Genomic DNA, 22,442 nt, shown 5'->3' on the forward strand with positions numbered 1-22,442 from the left:
ACTAGTACGCACTGAATGTGCACTTACTGCAGGTAATTGGTTGTTTCCGTTGGCACCGTCATCGCACGAACCGAAACGTCCAATTGCCAGCGGCGAGTGACACTTAAGGGCCTCGCACATGAAATGCATAACGTAACACAAGCACAACATCAGACCGATGGGCCAATGAGCATCCAGCATAAAGTCGCCATATTGATTTACATAACATTTTCATTGGTCTATTTGTCTTATGTTGTGCTTATGTTATGTTATGCATTTTATGTGCGAGACTCTTTAGTGCGCACTAGTTTTCCCAATAAAAAACGCGGTAATTGTTAAGAATACCCACTGCACCTCCGATTTTGACGAAATTAGGCTCATTCGACGCGTTTTCACTCAAAATGAAAGAATCTGGCAAGAAAAAGTGTCGCTCTGGCCCGCGAACCGAGATATCAAGCGTTAAAGTTGGTGATTGCACAGGTTAAGATACCTGTCATCTCGGCGTTATGTAGCAAACTGAGCATGCGCTGTGATCACGTTTGCATGCTGGTGACCGCATGCGCATGCGTTTTAGTAACTTAATTTATTTAAAAAGTGTTAAATAAAAATTTTGAAATTTATGAATCTGTACAATATTTCTTATAATAACCCAACCTGAATCTTAGTTTTAAATGAAAAATTGTTTTGCATGAAAGTTGAAACTACCGATGTCTGTTTTACAGTGAAATTAACTTTTATCTTAATTTACATGATACAAAGCACTTTCCACGTGAAGCGAGGTCCATCCCCATCCCACTTTCTCCACTCTCAGCGTACCCTACCCCACAGATGTCTGCTTTGCAGCCAAATTAATTGTTATTTTAATTTACATGATATAGGGGGCTTTTTACACGGAGCGAGGTCCACCCCCACCCCACCTTCCACCCCCACCACCCCGCGCGGGGGCGAAGCCCCTCCCCCTTTTAAGCATTTACTTTCCGCACGATAACTTAATTAATTTATTCATGTATCACTGAATCACTTATATTGCTCTGTATTTATGTTTCAAATTCGCGCACTTTTTGTATGTGTGTGCCCATGGAGCATGCAAACGTGCCCAAAGCGCATGCTCAGTTTGCTACATAACGCCGAGATGACAGGTATCTTAACCTGTGCAATCGCCAACTTTAACACTTGATATCTCGATTCGCGGGCCAGAGCGACACTTTTTCTTGCCAGATTCTTTCATTTTGAGTGAAAACGCGTCGAATGAGCCTAATTTCGTCAAAATCGGAGATGCAGTGGGTATTCTTAACAATTACCAAAAACGCTATAAGCACAACATAAAGGCCGTGACACAGGCTTTTGCATAGCTGCATAATCGTATGCATAAAGAAATTCATTAGTCCATTTTCTTATGCATGTGCTAACGGACCAATCAATTTCCTTATGCATACGGTTATGCAGCTATGCAAAAGCTTGTGCTGCGGCCTTAAAACCAATGAGCCAATTAGCATCCAGCATAAAGTCGCCATATTGATTTACACCCAAGGACTTTGATTCTGTCCATGGGGAAATTTTCCAAACTGAGAAGTTACCACTTTCTACATACTCGCGTTTCATGATTAATGAAACAACTAGAGCTTATTGGTTGTTACATTAATCATGAACTGTAAGTATGTAAAAAGATAGCGACTTTTCAGTTTGAAAAATTTCCCCATGGACAGAATCAAAGTCCTTGGGTGTACATAACATTTTAATTGGTCCGTCAATTTTGTTGTGCTTATGTTATATTGTGGCTATTGGCCAGTATTCATAGTCGATTCTTATATTTAAGATCGTCTTAAGTATTACCTTAAGATGCCATCAACCAATCAGAGAGCCGTATTAGCATCTTAAGACGTTGCTTATGACAATCTTGAAATAAGACTCGACTATGAATACCGGCCTATGTTCCGTTTTACGCATGATGCACATGATGTATCATTTTGTCCTTGTTTAACATTTGGGGAATTACAAGAATAAAATGATGGGCCATGCGCATTATGCGTGAAACGGAACGTAGCCTATTGTAACCGGACAATCTGATTATTAATAAAATTTATACTTACTTGTTTTTTCACGGTTGCCAGGTAATTTTACTTGCTAATTACCAAGGATGTTTTTCAATTTCGCCATCTTTTTATGTCTTAGGTCTCCCGGATGCTGATTGGCCAAGCTCATTCCTTGTATCAACAGTTATAGTTTCTTGTGTTCGTTTGAATCTCGTTGATTCATCGGTAATTGTTTATTCTTTGTTTATACACTCTTGTGAAGTCTACGCGATTGTACTTTTTGAATTGTTATTTGTATAATAGACACATCAGGATTGTTACGCAAGTGACTTTAATACAGTTCGCTTACAAAATTATTGTTTATTTCACAATCACACGAATCACAAATAATCAAAAAAATTAACAACTGTAAGAGAATCTCAAGTACAGCGGTTATCGAGCGAGCGATTGTGGATAGTAGCAGGGCAGGACACAAAGGAAGCGAGGGCGCAGAGCGCCAAATGACAAGGAAAGGGAAGCAGGATCGGAGAGAGAGTACCGAGAGCGCGAGAAGTGTGCACGTGAAATTTGAGTCGGGATTTGAGGAATTCGAGTTTTGATTGAAAACGAGTAAGAGAGCTCCGGACCACAGTAAGGTGTCCTCCGCTCTTTCCTAATCATTCTCAGTATTAGTTAAGTGAATTGTTCGATTACGGGACGCCTTCCGTAATTAATTGGAATTGTGAAAAGGGTACCGCGTGCCACGCGCTTAAGGCTGCGTTCAGATTCCCCACCCGAATGCACCCAGGCACCTAAAGAGCGTTCAGATTCCTTTAGAGTGCCCCTACCGGACATTAGGTGGGTCGTTCACTTTATCACTCTGTCTATCCCGAGAGAGTGGAAAAACCACATGGGTCCTTGAGCCGGGTGAAACGGGTGGGTGACGTAAAGATGCGTTCCAAAATGTATCGCTATAAAAATTTCTATATATTTGTGATAAAACTCGTATATTTAAAATAAATTTAAAATAAAAAAATAAATTTAATTTAAAATATTATAGTAAATAAAAATTAAAATGTATCAATATAATAAAGAAAAACGTTAATAACCAAGAAAAGTTTAAACGTTTTGTTTATTATTCTGTTTATGTAATTACAGATTAATAAATATTAATCTTTTATTCTATTAATGTAAGGTTTCTTGATCTACAGTCTCACAAAACCGTTATATAAATATTTATATTTGAGATTAGTATGTTAAAGATTTTTAGTATTATTAAATATTTTCTGATACTAATAAAATATACTGTTTGTTTTCTGTTCCTGAACTCCCTGAATTAATGTGCACTTAAAGTGAAATAGATATATATTTGAAAGTTAGTAAAAACAAGAAGGAACGTTCCAGTGCAGTCTAGTGCAGGAATAGAAAACAAGCCTATACATATAATAGATGATATGCGCAATATATATCTTCATCTAATTTGTTAAAATAAAAATTTATTTTTATTGTTCAAATTGATTCGTCCTATTCTACTAACATTTAATTTTCATCTACTTTAGTTATATTGATAAAAATATTCATAGTAAAATATTTATGTATTATCTTTATCGTTTATCTTAATTTATTATGTAATTTATTCTGAATCTGAGATATTTATGTTACTATTTCTCAGTGTTATTTGCTAAACACACCCAATGTTTGAGAGTGCGTTCAGATTCCATAAACCATATAGGGAGCTTTTCATTAGCTCCGCCCATTTACCCAGTCACCCAGAGATCACTCACCGGGTGGAGAATCTGAACACAGCTTAAAGTGTAGTATCACGTGTACAGCGGCTCTCCCCGGTCCGGCCTCCGGTCGGTTAGCAAGTGGTATCCTCGTTCGACAAGAATAATTATTGTAGCTATTGTAAAGCTGTTTCGCTCACGTTCAATAAATACGCTCGCGTTTTGTGCCTCACGCGAAGGTAATGAATTATTTCTGGTGCCTTCCCTGACCGTCCTACTTCGCGACTCGAGTGCACGCGGACTATCTGTCGATTTGCTGCATTATCTTACACAACTTTCTTTTTCTTTATTATAATAAATCTCTCATACCTGTTCCTTAACATTAAAGCAGATAATCTCACATTACATTAATGTCGCGCGATTTTGACCCGCTGATGCAACAGTTGCATCACTCTCGCTGATGTCCGGAGACATCATTGAACTATACTTTAAAGGTGCCGTTACATGGAGCGTAACTTGCGTAGCGTAATTTGCGTATTCTAGTAACTTCTAAAATACGTTACGCTATTTTAAAAGCCTTCTTTCATATGAAGTGTATTTTGCGGATTTTCAAGAAATGCGTACCTAATGCAACCAATTGCTGATTAGGGTTTCTCTTGTACTCTCTAACAGAAATGCTAAACAAATTTACGATTGGTTTTTGTAATTTACGCGCTCGGAAAGTACGCCTCATGTGGAACTAATACTCTGCATACTAGTATGTATGAATCGTCTATGTACGAATCTAACCTGTGCGAGCATACATTCCTGTTACTTGTAATTTTCAAAAATTTATATATTTAAAACGAAATAAATATATGTTAGGCATTTAAGAAAAAGAAAGCATTTTACATGCAAGAAATTCAAGCAACAAGGACATATCTATTAATGTACAACTATAACCTAAAAATTTTGTATCAACATATCGCAAGAAGGTTGGATATGACAGAATGTTATTACAGAATAGCTATTATAAATAATGAATGAATGTTTATTTTCTTCAGCTACATACAGCCAGGAAGAGGGACTTGGTTTACAAAAGACCTTATCTTACACATCCTTCCGTACTATGCAAAGAATAATGAGAAGAAGAATGGAAGGCTCCATATGAAACGTATGTTAAAAAACGACCCTCATTTTAGGCTAAAGCTTAACATCTGAAATGTCAGATGGCGCCCTAATAACGCGCGCAAACCGCTATTACCATGCAAATGCACACACGCGAACGCATAATTAAAGAATGCTTTCCATCAAGATACAACGTAACACAATGAATTAAAATAAAGATGAATTTAAATAAAGATATATTTTAAAACAACATAGTTATACATTATATTCAACTGTAATGAACATTACTGTCACAACATTATTATACAAATGTAATTTATAAAATTTCAATAAAAACTTATACATGCATACAATTGATATAAAATAATTATAATTTTCATTAAAATAAAGAATTAATAACATTAATAAAAATTAATAACATTATAACGGATGATCAAAACACAAATTTACAATAATGCATTAAAATAAAGAATTAATAACATTAATAAGAATTAATAACATCATAACAGATGATCAAAACCAAATTTACAATTATGCATTAAAATAAAGAATTAATAACATTATAACGGATGATCGAAACATAAATTTACGATAACGCAAAATCAAAACTTTAATAGAATTTAATGGCAAGTGATGGTTAATATAATAAACAGTATGAAAATAAAACATGCGCTTTCATCAAAAACTTTCATGAAAAATTTTATTATTCATGCATGATATTTCTAAGCTTCTGAATTTTTTTATTTTTAATTTTGCTAGATTTATTTTTATTGAAGGAACGAACAGCCCAAAAATTCCTAATTTTTAAAAATAATTTGAGAAATAATTTGCTTGATTCATCTGAACACAATTTGATTTGTACGTTATATTTATTTTGTACAATAAAAAGCAAATCTTTTGTCAAACTTCTACTTTTTAAAAACTTGTTAAATGAACTATTATGTATAGCCTCAAGTGACTGAATAACATCAAACACTTCTTGTGTTACAAATTTTAATCCTTCATTATTTTTTAAATTATCACACTGCTTAAGGCTCCTGACTCCTCAGCCGAGAACTCCGCGTTGACGGTAGCGACATTTCGTCGCGGACAAAATTAGAACTAATACACGTGAAACGTGACAGATTGACGATGAAATGTTATCGTGCATGTCATTTTGTTATTATGTGTTTCATTGTAAAAACATGACTTGTCTCGTATTTACCAAATTCGTAAAAATGGATCGCGAGTAAAGTTTCTTTGAATTTTATACATAAAAGTATTTTTCACTCCTTTTAATAGCTATCCGTGTGTTTTCCTGTCTGAATAGACGTCACTTTACGTGCTTTTTACGACTATTTACTGACTGCTAGGCAAAAAAAGAATAGTCGTGACCGATATTTAGAAGTGTTTTAAAGCCATCTGATTAGTCTGTTTTATCCAAATTGGCATTATTTAGAAATGGCATGTCGGACAAAATTATGTGCCCATGTATTTTCCTGTTTCAATTGCTTCACTTTACATGCTTTTTACAACTATTTACTGATTGTTAGGCGGAAAAAGGATAGTCGTGACCGATATTTAGAAGTGTTTTAAAGTCATCTGTTTAGTTTGTTTTATCCAAATTGGCTTTATTTACAAATGGCATGTCGGACAAAATTACGTGTCATTTCACGCAATTTCTCGCTTCTGACGTCACGACTTCAATATGGCCGCGGCGAGTACTCAGGAGCCTTAATGCTAAGGTGCAGATCCGTCATATTATTTTCTGAATATAAACGATTAATTAAAATAACTCTTGAAAACTAATAAACTTCTTGAATATTTTTGTAACTACCCGGTAAACAATTTTTTATAATTATGTATAATAGTTATATATAATTATTATATATAATTTAAATATATATCAAATATGTCTATATATATTAAAATATATATAATATATAATTATATACAATTATGCATGATTTTTATATATAATTATATCCCACATAACACGTATAGTAATATTGCAGTAATATCACAGTAATATTGCAATATCTCATAAATATTACATATCACTTGAAAAAGTGATATTACTGTGATATCACAGCAATATTACGTGCTATGTGGGATATAATTATATGTAATCGTACATAATTAAGTATAATTATATATGATTTTTATATAAAATTATATAAAATTATATATAATTTTATATAATTTTATATACAAATCACGCATAATTATATATAATTATACATAATTATATTTATTTTAATATATATGGACATGTTTTGATACATAATTACGTATAACTATATAATTATATAATTAACTATATATAATTATATATAAAAAATTTTTTACCGATTGAATTTCTTAACATTCCACCAATTTGCAAATTTATATTATGAGACGGAAGATTATAAATGCTGAAAGTTATATACCTGCTATATTTATGGCTGAATAATTATCATGTGCAAGATTTACATCACATTGGGAAGATAATAAATCTATAGAGTTCCAATAATAAATTATATTTTTTGTAATTTCCAGTAATTCCTTAATTATGTCATATTATCATACTTACTTGGCATATTTAATGATGGAATTGAGTTTGGCCACAGCAATCTTCGTGGATAAACTGATTTAAAATCTTTTTCTGAGAAGTGGTTGCTACACATTTTGTAGTTTTTTCTTATAAATAATTTATCTTCTAATAAATCTAAGCGATTTGCTAACTGCACCCATCTCCTAGATCTTTAAAATTTTGAAAATATAATAAAGATGTATTAGTTATACATATTATAGCTATTACACTTTTTTTAAAAATTAATGTTAATTAATTTATAACTTACATAGAAGGATCTTTTGGCAAACTTAGAAATGATAAATTTGAATTTTTGAATTTATTAGAGTGACAGTTTTTTGCAATACAATATGCACCACGACTCATTTTTTTTTATATTTGCAATATATTGCAAAACGATGATCTACAAAAATTCATCGAATGAGATACATTTGAATATGCATACGAACGCAATGAGCTTCATGGTTGTTTAGCAACCATATTCTGTGTTAGCAACTCTCTCCTCTTCCGTCTCATATCTATGATAGCCGATCAAATAGTTAACATCTGAAATGTTAGATGACGCGCAGTAAACGGGTCGCAAATTTTCCATTCTTCTTCTCATTATTCTTTGGTACTATGCATGCATGCGTGCGAGTTTCTTCCCCCCCCCCCTTACGTCCTCCGAAAGTTTCCCTTTCTCTTCTCCTCCTTTCTTTGATTAACTCTTTCTTTTCTTCCCATGCCTTACCTTTCCCTACTTAAATCTAGCATATAAATATCTAAATATCTAAATATCTACGTGAGATTTTTTTTTGTACTGACGTTTCAGTTTGTACTATGCTTGTAAAAGTCTACTTGGGTGTACAGTCGTGTTCATTATAGTTGCGACACTTTTTCTTCGATGGTTTTGGAATGTAGCCTTGCTCATCGAGCGGCAAACGTAATTGGTTGGATCCACAAGTAAGAACCAATCATGTTCTCAGCTCTTGTTATAGTTGCGTGTTCAGAGACGCATCTAAGAAAAAGTGTCGCAACTATAATGAACATGACTGTACAGTCGTGTTCATTATAGTTGCGACACTTTTTCTTCGATGCGTTTCTGAACGCGCAACTATAACGAGAACTGAAAACATGATTGGTTCTTACTTGTGGATCCAACCAATTACGTTCGCCGCTCGATGAGCAAGGCTACATTCCAAAAACCATCAAAGAAAAAGTGTCGCAACTATAATGAACACGATTGTACACCCAAGGACTTTGATTCTGTCCATGGGGAAATTTTCCAAACTAAGAAGTCGCTATCTTTTTACATATTTACAGTTTATGATTAACGTAACGACCAATAAGCTCTAGTTGTTTCATTAATCATGAACTGCAAATATGTAGAAAGTGGTGACGTCTCAGTTTGAAAAATTTCCCCATGGACAGAATCAAAGTCCTTGGGTGTACAGTGCGTTGCATTGATGCCTGGGGTAGAGTCCCTAGAAGTAGAGAGTCTGGACATTTCGGGGTTCCACGTGATTGGATGCACGTGATTGTGCACCTAAAATGACAGCACCAATACGGATCCTTGTTTAATCCTCTTTAGCCAATGCAATAACAGCATACAACACGTTCAAGTGCACATAACTATAAACATACACATAAAACTCACGGACATACACTGACATATTCATCACCGACATTTTAGGGGCAGATGTCCAGACTCTCTACTTCTAGAGACTCTAGCCTGGGGTACCCATTTTAGGGACCACATTTCTTTCTTGATTATTTTTATGTTTATGACTGAATGCTGTAGTGATCATTGACAGCAGCATTTGGTCATAAACGCAAAAATAACTAAGAAAGAAACGTGGTCCTTAAAATCGGTACCCCAAGCATCAATGCAACGCACTGTACATACAGTTTCTGAACACGCAACTATAACAAGAGCTCGATGAGCAAGGCTACATTTTAAAAACCATCAAAGAAAAAGTGTTGCAACTATAATGAACATGACTGTGGCCCAGTTTCACAACTTTGGGTTTAACCCGAGCTTAGTTGAACTACCGTCAAGTTTAACGCCACGGTTAAACTTCTATCGCGTTTCACAACCAGATTTTAACTCTAGGTTACGTAAATCTATGCGAAGAAACTTCAACAGACTTATCTTTCTTCTAGAACAAGTAGTGTGATTGGTTGTTACCGAAGAGTAGGGAATGAGATATTACAGGTTCTATACAACAAGGTAAAAAATAATGAACAAATTTAAAAGTTTTAAGGTTTTCTTCTTACATGTTTCCAAATCAGTTTGAACTAAACAATTAAATTCAATTGTTACTGTAAAAATTTACACTTTATTAAGTACATTAAACATTGGAACACTAATTAGAAAAAAATTTCTCATAAAATAAAGAACAACAGATTAGAATAAAAGACAAAATTGAGTTTTGAAAAAAATAAATAAATCTAAAAGACAGCCACTCAAAATAAAAAAAAATTGTTCTTTGGAAAAACACATATATGGTCATCGTAATTATAGTATGTAATCTATAAGTACTAATTTAATAATATTACAAAACTATTTTTACTGTTCTGTTTTATGAGAAATTTCTTCTTTGATTTCTCTTAAGACTGCAGTAACAGATTCCTTGGTTAAGCGAAATCGAGCATAAAAATCAATGTCATCAAATTCTTCAAAATATGACGGTCGTCTTCTAATTATTCTCGGGCGTCGATTTATTATTTGCACAAAATCTTCATCGTCAGATGACGATAACATATATTCCAGAGCCATATCTTGCAACATAACCTTTTTACAATTCCGTGGAGATATCAGCCATGAAGTACAATTTTCGAAAGATTACTGAAAGCAGTGGCGCTGCAGTATTAAACCTCGGTTATCTACCTTAAACGCCCGAATTTCGCCGTTCAACTTTAACCGCAGTTTAACAACGTTAACCGAGGTTTAAGACAGTTGTGGGACACAATATTTACCGTAAACCAAGTTTAAAGGTTTAAACTCCGGTTAAACTAAGTTGTGAAACTTGTATGTATAGTCGTGAGCTAAAAGGTTGCAACACATTTTTTTCGATGGTTTTTGGAATGTAGTCTTGCTCATCGAGCGGCGAACGTAATTGGTTGGATCCATAAGTAAGAACCAATCATGTTCTCAGCTCTTGTTATAGTTGCGCGTTCAGAAATGCATCCAAAAAAAGTATCGCAACTATAATGAACACGACTGTACAGTCGCTTTCATTATAGTTGCGACACTTTTTTTTAGATGCATTTCTGAACGCGCAACTATAACGAGAGATGAGAACGACTGCAGTTGTGGAGGTTAGCGCGAAATGTCAAACGTTGATATACAAGGTGTCACAAAGAAAATTTGGGCACCTTGGAGGAAATATAAGATAAGTATACTCGCAAATATTTTTCAAATAGAGTTTATAAAAAAATATTTGCACATTTTTCGTATAGGATCGGCTTTGGTCTAATTGAACTTTATATATTCGTCATTACAGCAACGATGAGCTGAGATGCTTAGATGTAGTTAAATAAATTATAACTACAATAAATATAAAAAATTAAAATTTTAAATATTTGTTACAGTTATAATTATAATTTATTTAATTACATCTAAGCATCTCAGATCATCGTTGTTGTAACAACGAATTTATAAAGCTCAATTAGACCAAAGTCGATACGGAAAATGTGTTATTTATTAATTAAAGCTAACTTTTTCTTATTTTTAGAAGAAGTAGAAGATACAAGGATGATATTGAAAGAAAGGTAAATAAGATTTTAGTTTAATTACGTAAGACGTAAGAAAAATTTTGTAATAAATATACAATTTATTATTTGCATAGGTATCACTTTCTGGTCCATTGATGCAACAAGCACGCAACATTTTGAAACAGATGGATGGTAAAGTGATGAAGAATGAATTTGATATTCAAATTCTTGATTTATTGGCGAGTTCTTGGCCAGACAGACCACCAGTTGAGAAAAGCTGGAACTATTGAAGGTAATATTATTTTAAAGTATGCGGCTCTTTATATTTTATTATAATATTTATCTATTATAATATTTATCTATTTCTTAAAAGGATATGAAGACTGGTTTATTAGAAGAAGGGAAAGCTACCTTACTCACGAAAATGTCTTTGGAAGAAGGGAAGCCAAATCCTGTCACATAGAGGATAAAATATTCGTTGCACCACCGAACTTATGACAAGTGATTTATTTATTCCAATTATGTTTGCACCCATTGCTTGTGCGACAGCATTGAAAATATTACATTCTCCATGGAGGTAAAAAATGATTATTTTTAGAAGAAGTAGAAGATACAGTGTAATATATGTATACATAAATCTTTTAATAACTTTAGCTTTATATATGTATGCATAAATCTTTAAATATTAAGTTAGAAAAATATATATATATATTTTTTTTTCTAACTTAATACATGCGTTGTTTCTAGGTGAATTAATTTGGCGTCAACAATGTGCGAGATTTAATACCAAATGGACGTAATACAGTTATTGTTATGGAAAAGATTTATGTATACATATATAAAGCTAAAGATTACACTGAAATAATCATTTTTTACCTCCATGGAGAATGTAATATTTTCAATGCTGTCGCACAAGCAATGGGTGCAAACATAATTGGAATAAATAAATCACTTGTCATAAGTTCGGTGGTGCAACGAATATTTTATCCTCTATGTGACAGGATCTGGCTTCCCTTCTTCCAAAGACATTTTCGTGAGTAAGGTAGCTTTCCCTTCTTCTAATAAACCAGTCTTCATATCCTTTTAAGAAATAGATAAATATTATAATAGATAAATATTATAATAAAATATAAAGAGCCGCATACTTTAAAATAATATTACCTTCAATAGTTCCAGCTTTTCTCAACTGGTGGTCTGTCTGGCCAAGAACTCGCCAATAAATCAAGAATTTAAATATCAAATTCATTCTTCATCACTTTACCATCCATCTGTTTCAAAATGTTGCGTGCTTGTTGCATCAATGGACCAGAAAGTGATACCTATGCAAATAATAAATTGTATATTTATTACAAAATTTTTCTTACGTCTTACGTAATTAAACTAAAATCTTATTTACCTTTCTTTCAATATCATCCTTGTATCTTCTACTTCTTCTAAAAATAAGAAAAAATTAGCTTTAATTAATAAATAACACATTTTCCGTATCGACTTTGGTCTAATTGAGCTTTATAAATTCGTTGTTACAACAACGATGATCTGAGATGCTTAGATGTAGTTAAATAAATTATAATTATAACTGTAACAAATATTTAAAATTTTAATTTTTTATATTTATTGTAGTTATAATTTATTTAACTACTAAGCATCTCAGCTCATCGTTGCTGTAATGACGAATATATAAAGCTCAATTAGACCAAAGCCGATCCTATACGAAAAATGTGCGAATATTTTTTTATAAACTCTATTTGAAAAATATTTGCGAGTATACTTATCTTATATTTCCTCCAAGGTGCCCAAATTTTCTTTGTGACACCTTGTATATCAACGTTTGACATTTCGCGGTAACCTCCACAACTGCAGTCGTTCTCATCTCTCGTTATAGTTGCGCGTTCAGAAATGCATCCAAAAAAAAGTGTCGCAACTATAATAAAAACGACTGTACAGTCGCCTGTATTATAGTTGCGACACTTTTTCTTCGATAGTTTTTGGAATGTTGTTTTGTTCATCGAGCGGTGAACGTAATTGGCTGGATCCACAAGTAAGAACCAATCATGTTCTCAGCTCCTGTTATAGTTGCGCGTTCAGAAACGCATCTAAGAAAAAGTGTCGCAACTATAATGAACACGACTGTACAGTTGCTTTCATTATAGTTGCGACACTTTTTTTTTGGATGCGCAATTTCTGAACGCGCAACTATAACGAGAGATGAGAACCATGATGTAAGAAAAAAGGTGAAACAGGTAACCAAATGCGCAGTAGATCATACTCTAGACCAATCAGAAGTGGGTCCAAATTTTGAGATTCAATATGGCTACAGCTCCGGTACTGGGGCGTATTTATACTTGTATTTAAACGTGAATCGGAAATAATCAGTGAATCGGAGAAATTCAAAGCTACTTAAAAAAGGAAAAACGTGAAGGTAAAGTTAAGACTTTGTACATTAATGAAAATTGTGATAATTGTTATTTCAAATTTTTTTAAACTTGGATTAGAAGAAATATGGAAAATTATAAGAATGAGCTTATGTGTATGGCTAAATTGTTATATTTCATGTTTATAACAACAGTGTTTATTGAAACAGTAATTTGTGTTAAAGATAATAAATTTCAAGTATTTTTACATTTTTATATTTATTTTTTTTTAACAACATCTATATTTTAAGTACGTTTGACTACATATGATTGTTTCGTATTCAAATTGCGCGGATATATTTGGACCCAAATTTCATTGGCTCACCACATCAAGCCATGCCTCTTACCGCCCATCGAGCCGCCGACGATGCGCGTTGTTTCACCTTCCGTTTGTTTTCTGTTCCTGAACTCTCTAAATAAGTGTACACTTAAAATGAAATAGATAGATATTTCAAAGTTAGCGAAAGCAAGAAAGAACGTTCCAGTGCAGTCTAGTGCAGGAATAGAAAACACGCCTCTTGTTTCTTACATCATGATGAGAACGACTGCAGTTGTGGAGGTTAGCGCGAAATGTCAAACGCTGTTATACAAGGTGTCACAAATAAAATTTGGGCACCTTGGAAAAAATATAAGATAAGTATACTCGCAAATATTTTTCAAATAGAGTTTATAAAAAAATATTCGCACATTTTCCGTATTTGATCGGTTTTAATCTAATTAAGTTTATAAATTCGTCATTACAACACGATGAGCTGAGATGCTTAGATGTAGTTAAATAAATTGTAACTGTAACAAATATTAAAAATTAACATTTTAAGTATCTGTTACAGTTATAATTATAATTTATTTAACTACATCTAAGCATCTCTGATCATCGTTGTTGTAATGACAAATTTATAAAGCTCAATTAGACTAAAGCCGATCCAATACAAGAAGATGTATTATTTATTTATTAAAACTAGCTTTTTGTTTTGCAGAAGTAGAGAGCACACAAGGATGAGACATTGGAAGCCTTTGCAAGAAGGTGATATACTCAATGTTGATATAACTGTAAGTAGTCTCATCTTTTATGAAAAACGTTTTATAAAATTGTATTCTTTTCCTAGTTAAAAAAAATTATAATTATAAATTATAGGTTTATCTTAATGGCTATCACGGCGATTGCTCAGTCATGTTTCAAGTTGGTGAGGCACATTCTGAAGGCAAACGATTGGTAACAATCACAGAATTGTGTTTAAAGTCAGCTATTGAAATATGCAAATCAAATGAATATTTCTGCAATATTGGTAATAATTTGTACATGATTAAAAATCTCAATTTGGTTATATGCTATAACATTCATTTTTATCATTTTGTATAATTTTTCTATTTTGTTTTCAGGTAATGTAATAGAAGAGACAACAAATAAACACAATTTGAATGTAATACCTGCACTTTTGGGTCATGGTATCGGAACTTACTTTCATGGTGCTCCAGACATTTATCACTTTGGTACAGTGAAAATATTTTGTTACTATCAATATTAACGCGCATTGGCATATGACTAATAGAAATTATCTAATTCCAATTTATAGATAAAGTATATCTTGCTTTTAAAATGAATTTCTACATAACTGTAAATATTAAATTGTCTTATATGTATACTGATATTTTAACGCCTCTTTTTTGTTTTACAGCAAATGATTTTTCTGACAAAATAAAACCAGATATGACATTTACTATTGAACCAGCTTTAAGTCAAGGAACAACGCAGATTGAAATTCTGGAAGATGGATAGACAACTTGTACTATTGATAATTCTAGGACAGCTCAAGTTGAACATACAATTTTAATAACAGATACTGGATGCGAAGTGCTAACACTTTAATGTACATACAATCGATATTATTGCTATTTTATATAAAAAGTACCTATGAAATATATTATTTTTAGCATACATAAATTAATTTGCACATATGCATTTTAATCTTACAAGTACTATCTTGTGTTTTTGTATGTAAAAATAAAAGTTAGGTAAAATTTATGTCTATTAGAATGAAGATTATCAATATGGTTACCAGAATCAATATTTTCTTATTCTTTTGTATATGTAATGCAAATAAATATATAATTGAAAACTTCTTTCCATTTATTCAATTAAAGAAATGGATCTTTACTGTAGATTTTTTATTAAGTTTGTTTTAAATAAGAAAACAAAAATTTTATAGAATTGCAGGTCCCCAATAGCTATCCAAAGTTAGCGGCCCTTGTTTTTCAACTTCTTTTTCTTTCGTGATAATGGCAAGATGATACTGAAAAACAGGGCAAGCAGATTGTTAACAATGTAGTTGAAATTATTGGTCTGTAAGATATATACATAGGAATTTTGTTAATGTACCTTTGGGAAAGATCTTGCGTCTCTGTAAAAAAGAACTTGCATTACTTTATACAGAAGTTGAATAGCTTCCTCACCAACTTGAAACATGAGCAATCACCGAGATAGCCATTAAGATAGACCTATAATTTGTAATTATAATTTTTTTTAACTAGGAAAAGAATACAATTTTATAGAACGTTTTTCATAAAAGATGAGACTACTTACTGTTATATCAACATTGAGTATATCACCTTCTTGCAAAGGCTTCCAATGTCTCATCCTTGTGTGCTCTCTACTTCTGCAAAAAAAAAAGTTAGTTTTAATTAATAAATAATACATCTTCTTGTATTGGATCGGCTTTGGTCTAATTGAGCTTAAATTTGTGATAAATTTGTCATTACAACAACGATGATCAGAGATGCTTAGATGTAGTTAAATAAATTATAATTATAACTGTAACAGATACTTAAAATGTTAATTTTTAATATTTGTTACAGTTACAATTTATTTAACTACATCTAAGCATCTCAGCTCATCGTGTTGTAATGACGAATTTATAAACTTAATTAGATTAAAACCGATCAAATACGGAAAATGTACGAATATTTTTTTATAAACTCTATTTGAAAAATATTTGCGAGTATACTTATCTTATATTTTTTCCAAGGTGCCCAAATTTTATTTGTGACACCTTGTATACCAGCGTTTGACATTTCGCGCTAACCTCCACAACTGCAGTCGTTTTCATCTCTCGTTATAGTTGCGCGTTCAGAAATGCATCCAAAAAAAAGTGTCGCAACTATAATGAAAGTAACTGATGTAAATTGCATTTTATATAGTTTTGGAACGCATCCTAGAACTGAAAAAAAATCTCTTTAAATTTGGCACTACTGAAAGTTACGAAACTTTCAGTAGTGCCATTGTGCTTGTATACTTTGTCTCTTTGTCTTAAATGCGCCGCATTGAATTTATCTCGTTGCGCAATTGGAGAATAAATGCTGTAAAGATTGAAGCTTTTGCGACGGCTTTACCGTCTGCCTTTAAGGCGTATCTAACTTGCGGGCTTGCTCGCTGGGCTATCCCGGCCCAGGAGAGTGGAGAGATGTCAATACGGACGGCGGTCCATCGTCTCATACAAAATGGTCGTATTGTACTACGCTCATTACGAAATAACGATCGGGTACCTTCTAGAGGATACACGGACAAGCATCTTGACAAGATACACGGTACACAGACAGGTACGTTATATCAAGTTTCGTTGCCTTATTGTGAAAGGCAATATCATAATATGTGAATCGTGAAAATGCTTTATCCAATGATCTTACGCCTTTTACTCAGATAATGGTATGCTCCGTAATCGCAAAAGCTAAATTGTATAATAGCTTTATAAAAATACATATATTTGTATATTAATACTTAATGCACATCTTTGTTTTCTGCATCCCAAGTACAACTACGATACACAGTACACAATTTTTAAAAATACATAGAAATATTACACTATTATATTTCTGTGTTGTATATTTTTAAAAATTGTGTAAATTCGTCTGTTATAGAAGAGCACAAATGCATGATGCACAAGTGTCTCAAAGTGTATATTAAGTGTTACAATGAGTTTCACTACATGCAAATTATGTGTATAAGCTAAAACAAGCAATGATAAAATGATGTTAACATCATGATTGTATCATGTAATATACTTAATTGGCCTAGAAGATTCAACATTTGGTTTTCTATCATACTACACAATTTGCCACTCTTTGATTTGTAAATATTTTGTGTATTGTTAGCAATCATGTTGGCAACATGCAATTGGATGAACATATTAATTTGTACTCAATGGTTTTGTGTTTATATCCTTGATAGGCAAATCCCAGAACAGCGGCACTTGCCGAAATAGTGGCAATGTATGGAGTACGAGGAGACATCTTGATTATCTAGGAACACATGCTCGACGCATTTTTGTTGACAATATTTTGAAGAGAGTGACCAATAGTCTTGCGGCAGATTTACGAAGACGCACAGCGACTAGACTCGTCTTTGGCGATTCGGCACCATTTTTTGCACTTGTTGGTATATCACTAGCGTCAGGTACAGGAATATTGACAAAGGATGATGAATTAGAAGGAGTATGTTGGGAAATTCAGGTAAATGCATTTGTTCATTTGATTTGATAAACAAATACTTAAATAAAATTCTTTTTTTTTCAAAAACATGTTGCTATCTCATATAGTTTATATTGAATCAACATTTTAGAAAAGTTGAATTACAACATTGCTAATGTTGAACTAATATTGAAAAGATATTTTTTTAAGAAATATCTGTTGAATGTATTGTCTTGCTTAAGGTTGGTAAAAATCACATTTTTTTAAACAATAAAACGTGTTTCTTCCTTCAAAAACATCTTTTTAATGTTTTAAACATTTTGAACATACATGGTGTTTTAATTTCTGTGTCAACAGTATACCATAAGGAATGACACCACCTGCAACTGAAAGGTTTATTACATACTGCACATGTATACACACACATACAGGGTGAATGACAGTAATTTTGGCTGGTTTACACCAGTGTGCCATTTGTATAAAGTTGGTGCAAATGTGTATAATGCACCCACGCAGTGTTGCACTGTGATGGTTTTACTCAAATTACCAATGTTATCAATTACACTAACTGGCTCCGACTATTTTGTGAGAGCCATTTTGTGTATATCTAGTATACATCTTTGCAGTGTACCATGCCCAGACGAACATGTGGCACCAGTGAGGGACTGCACTATTTGACCAGCCGAACACACAAGTTGCACCCACATCTAAAATGTGTAATCAGTGTGCTCCAGCTGAAATTACTATTACAATTGTAATCGATAAGTTATCTCTTATGGTAAAATATTGACACAGGAATTTTTATAAATACGATAATTTTTTTTTTATAATAGGAGAAATTAAACATTACATACAAATAAAAGTAAATCTATAAATATTATATTCCTAAAATCTGTGTTGAATTTTTTCCATAAAAAATATTAAATATTTTTAACATTTGCTTTAAACATAAACGTTTATTAATTCTGGTCTTGCAAATATTACAATTTTACATTCAGGGAACATTATTCAATATTGATTCAACATTTATTTAATGTATATACAATGTATCATAGATTTCACATACAGGATGTTTCGTAAAGATTGTAATACTTAAGGATATATTCCTGAGAATATATCCTTATTGTTTTAACGAAAATCAAAATATTATTTTCAACTAAAATACATTCTTTAATGAACAAAGGGAGTTGCGTTTGGGATCCAGTAGCGATCGGACATGTGTGTGTGTGTGGCGCTGCTCTGAGTATAAAGATAGTCTTGTCGATTCAAGAGATCCATGCTGTAAATCGGAGTGGGAAAGTGATAGAGAAAAAAATTAAAGAAAAGTAGAAAAATGCCACTGGTTTCTTCCATTGGAAGGGGGAACAAAAACGACAGCGCAATTAAGGACAGAGTGATCACTCGAAGTAGTAGCATAAGTAAAGAAGTGAAAACGTCTCCATCTGCAATAAAAGGGAAGACTAAATCAATAATAGTTGATCTACAAAATAGTAAAATTGAAGAGAAAAAAGCTATGGAAAATATGGCAATACAGCTAGGATATCTGGAAGAAACGACGGATTTATTAAGTGAGAGAATAATTGTGAATATAGAAGAGAATGAAGATGGAGAAATGCAAGAACGGCGAAAGAACGGATAAAGATTCAAACGGAAGATCACAAGAAACAGATCACAAATAACAGAAGACAAACAAGGTCAAAGTGGGACAGAGAATTGTATACCGTGATTGATGGAACATTACGGCGAAATAACGGTCGGGCTGAGATCGAAAAAGAAAATGTAAACATCGAAAGATTTCTGGAATTTCATACGAAGTGTTGCAATATTCATTGTAAGTTCTCTGAGGCAAATGAATATGCAGATTCTGCTAAAAATTAATTAATTTTATTAAATTAGTGTAATAAGAACAAAATCAATTTTAACAATTTGATGATGATAAAATTTAATTTGGCTATCGTCTCATTTAATGAAATACACCAAATGAATTTCTTTTTGGACAAATCAAAAGATAATTTAAATAAAGAAAAAGTATAATATTAGAAACAGTCAATTTTAACGAGCACAATTAAATAAGCAATTGCTTATTTAATTGTGCTCGTTAAAATTGACCGTTTCTAATATTATATTTTTTGTTTATTCAAAACATGAGCGGTTCCCTAAGAATTTTATTATTAAATAAAGGATGTAAAACTTATATAGATAAAAAAACTGTAACTAATAAGGGAGTCATTGCTAATTGGCCTTATGGCATTACTGAACTTTGGGGAAATATAATAGATAAACAAGACATTATTAGTATAGAAAATATGAAAAAGATTTTGGAATAAAGAAATTAAAAAAGTTGAATTCAAATATGTTAATAAATATTTAATCATCATGAGGGGCAACAAAATCAAAGACTTCATTACTATTTTCGAAAATATTAGATTCTGGTTAAAAATTCGGCCATACCAGTGATTCAGTGTTATAATTGTTTTAAATTTGGACACTTAAAAGTTTTTTTTTGTACAGGAAGCACAAAATGTATTAGATGCAGTGAGGAGTCACATGAATTATGTGATAAATCCATAAAGTGTAGAAACTGTAAAGATGAGCACAGATCAACTAACAAAAAATGTCCGGTATACGGAGTCAATAAAGAAATCAAATTGATCATGGGGTATAATAATGTTTCATTTATAGAAGCAAAAAATATGTTATTTGAAAACAAAATAAATAAGGAATATGATAGATTCACTAATCCAAAGGCGTGGCCCGCTCTAGATTTAAGAAATAGGTTTTTTAATGAAACAATAGTAAAAAACTAAAAGAAGTATATAGTAGTAAATTTATTAATTAATATAGTAATAGATATAAAAATAGAGATAACGGAATAGTTTCATCTTATTCTCGAGAACGAGATGAAAGTACTAGGAAAAGAACTCCATATAAGAACTCCAAATTTCTATCAAAACTTTAATAACCAATCGGAAATAACCAAAGAAAAAAAAAAGATATTGCCTTGAGAAGAGAGAAGAATGTTAACTTGGATAGGAAAAATGTGATGATTTCTCTCAAGAATTTAATGATAGGGAATTTTTTAACAATTTAAAAAAAATTTTTTTGGCTTCTGGTAAAATTAGAAATAATATAATAAAATGGATTTTTTAATGGAGGAAGGTAACCATGAGATGAGGGAAAAAGAAAGTGGAAGAAGACTTGTAAGATAATAGATAAAACCTTAATGTAGAAGAATTGTTTTGAGGAGGCTAAAGACAAAAGAATGATATTGTTGAATAATAGAAAAAACTTCTGGACAGATAGAGACCGGACAAATAACCAATCCCTTAAGTTAAAAATCAAAAAACAAACAAAAAACTTAAACAAAAACTAAACAGACAACAAACAACAAATTAATACATTTTTTCAATTGTATTCAGTTATGGTTAAAATGTTAATCTGGAACGCGAAAGGGATTTAAGGGAAAAAAATTAGAAATTGAGTCTTTGATTAAGGATTATGATATTGTTTTATTAGAAACCAAATGGCCAAATAACAAACTTTTATATTTTTTGGGTTTTAAAGTAGTGACGAGTAATAATTTGATAAATTCAGGGGGGGGTGGCGATTTTAATTGCTAATTATACAGAATTTTCAGTAATGAATAATTGGAAAATTAATGTTAAGAATTTCGATATAGCCGTAATTAAAATTAACAATTTGAATGACAAATTTAACTTACAAGGAGATGCTACAAATTGTAAAACACGAAATCAGATGAGCCTTAGTTTATTCGAAAGGAGGGATCGAGGGTATAAAGAGTGTCAGAACGTTCGAGTGCATGGGCCTTTGTTCCAGAGAAATTTGCATATGAAGTTTGTCATTTGCCGCGTGGTGAGTTAAGTACTATTGCATGGTAGGTTAAAGCATGAAGCGTGGTGGCTGAGGAGACTAGGTGCGCGCCTTCTATTTTGTCCTCGACGGTCGCGTGTGTTCGAAACACAGTGTCTATGGGTAATGAGACTTGGGTGTATAAAAAACGTTTTAATAAAAAAATTAGTAATAGAATTACTAATAAAAAAACATCCTGGGCACAATATGCGGTTCTAATGGACGAACCTTTTTGGGATCAAAATCTTAGAGAGGTAGAGAATTTGACTGATATAGAATAAACGGGCGGATCCCGATAGCACATAGGACCGATAGCACACCACCACTCACAGCGGCCGATACCTAGAATTTTTCCGTTGGTTGAGTTAAATAAGTCCAGATGATTGGTTGGTGAGCTATTGCACTGTGCGCTATCGGATTCCGTCCAGGGGGTCGATCATGAAACTTTTTCCCTAAGGCGGAAACGTGAAAAGTGAAAAATTTCTCCATTAACTTCAATGGTAAAGATTTTCACTTTTCACGTTTCCGCCCTAGGGAAAAAGTTTCATGATCGACCCCCAGAACAAACATATTCTAACTTTGTAAAACTCATGGTGAGAGCTGCCAGGCTGGCGTCAGGTACACCGAC

General features: G+C 32.4%; 2 protein-coding genes and 1 long non-coding RNA gene across 3 annotated transcripts in view; 2 read left to right on the top strand and 1 right to left on the bottom strand.

Moving 5' to 3' along the window:
- The first annotated feature begins 14,293 nt into the window (after nt 1-14,293).
- LOC113003466 (methionine aminopeptidase 1D, mitochondrial-like) lies at nt 14,294-15,506 on the top strand. Its single transcript, XM_026132945.2, has 4 exons — nt 14,294-14,533; nt 14,619-14,769; nt 14,864-14,974; nt 15,160-15,506. Exons 1-4 carry the CDS (start codon nt 14,420-14,422, stop codon nt 15,258-15,260), a joined length of 477 nt encoding a protein of 158 aa, XP_025988730.1. The 5' UTR covers nt 14,294-14,419; the 3' UTR covers nt 15,261-15,506.
- Nucleotides 15,326-16,282, bottom strand: LOC113005645. Its single transcript, XR_003269553.2, has 3 exons — nt 16,065-16,282; nt 15,861-15,979; nt 15,326-15,774 (listed from the first exon to the last, which is right to left on the bottom strand). It is a non-coding gene; the product is annotated as an uncharacterized LOC113005645 (long non-coding RNA).
- A 455-nt stretch (nt 16,283-16,737) lies between these two features.
- LOC105205113 (serine/threonine-protein kinase PINK1, mitochondrial) overlaps nt 16,738-22,442 on the top strand; it is a 33,398-nt gene continuing 27,693 nt past the window's right edge. The window contains exons 1-2 of the mRNA XM_026141440.2: nt 16,738-17,077; nt 17,706-17,986. Of these exons, the coding sequence (XP_025997225.1) occupies nt 16,792-17,077; nt 17,706-17,986 (567 nt within the window). The 5' untranslated portion in view covers nt 16,738-16,791. The remainder of the gene's footprint in view (nt 17,078-17,705; nt 17,987-22,442) is intronic.

This window comes from Solenopsis invicta, chromosome 3, assembly GCF_016802725.1.
Source record: "Solenopsis invicta isolate M01_SB chromosome 3, UNIL_Sinv_3.0, whole genome shotgun sequence".
NCBI classification, from domain to species: Eukaryota; Metazoa; Arthropoda; class Insecta; order Hymenoptera; family Formicidae; genus Solenopsis; species Solenopsis invicta.

Coding starts and splice junctions, on each gene's coding strand:
- LOC113003466 (XM_026132945.2), top strand. CDS start 14,420: ATGTATTATTTATTTATTAAAACTAGCTTTTTGTTTTGCAGAAGTAGA. Junction 14,534..14,618: donor TACTCAATGTTGATATAACT/GTAAGTAGTCTC, acceptor TATAAATTATAG/GTTTATCTTAATGGCTATCA. Junction 14,975..15,159: donor TCCAGACATTTATCACTTTG/GTACAGTGAAAA, acceptor TTTGTTTTACAG/CAAATGATTTTTCTGACAAA.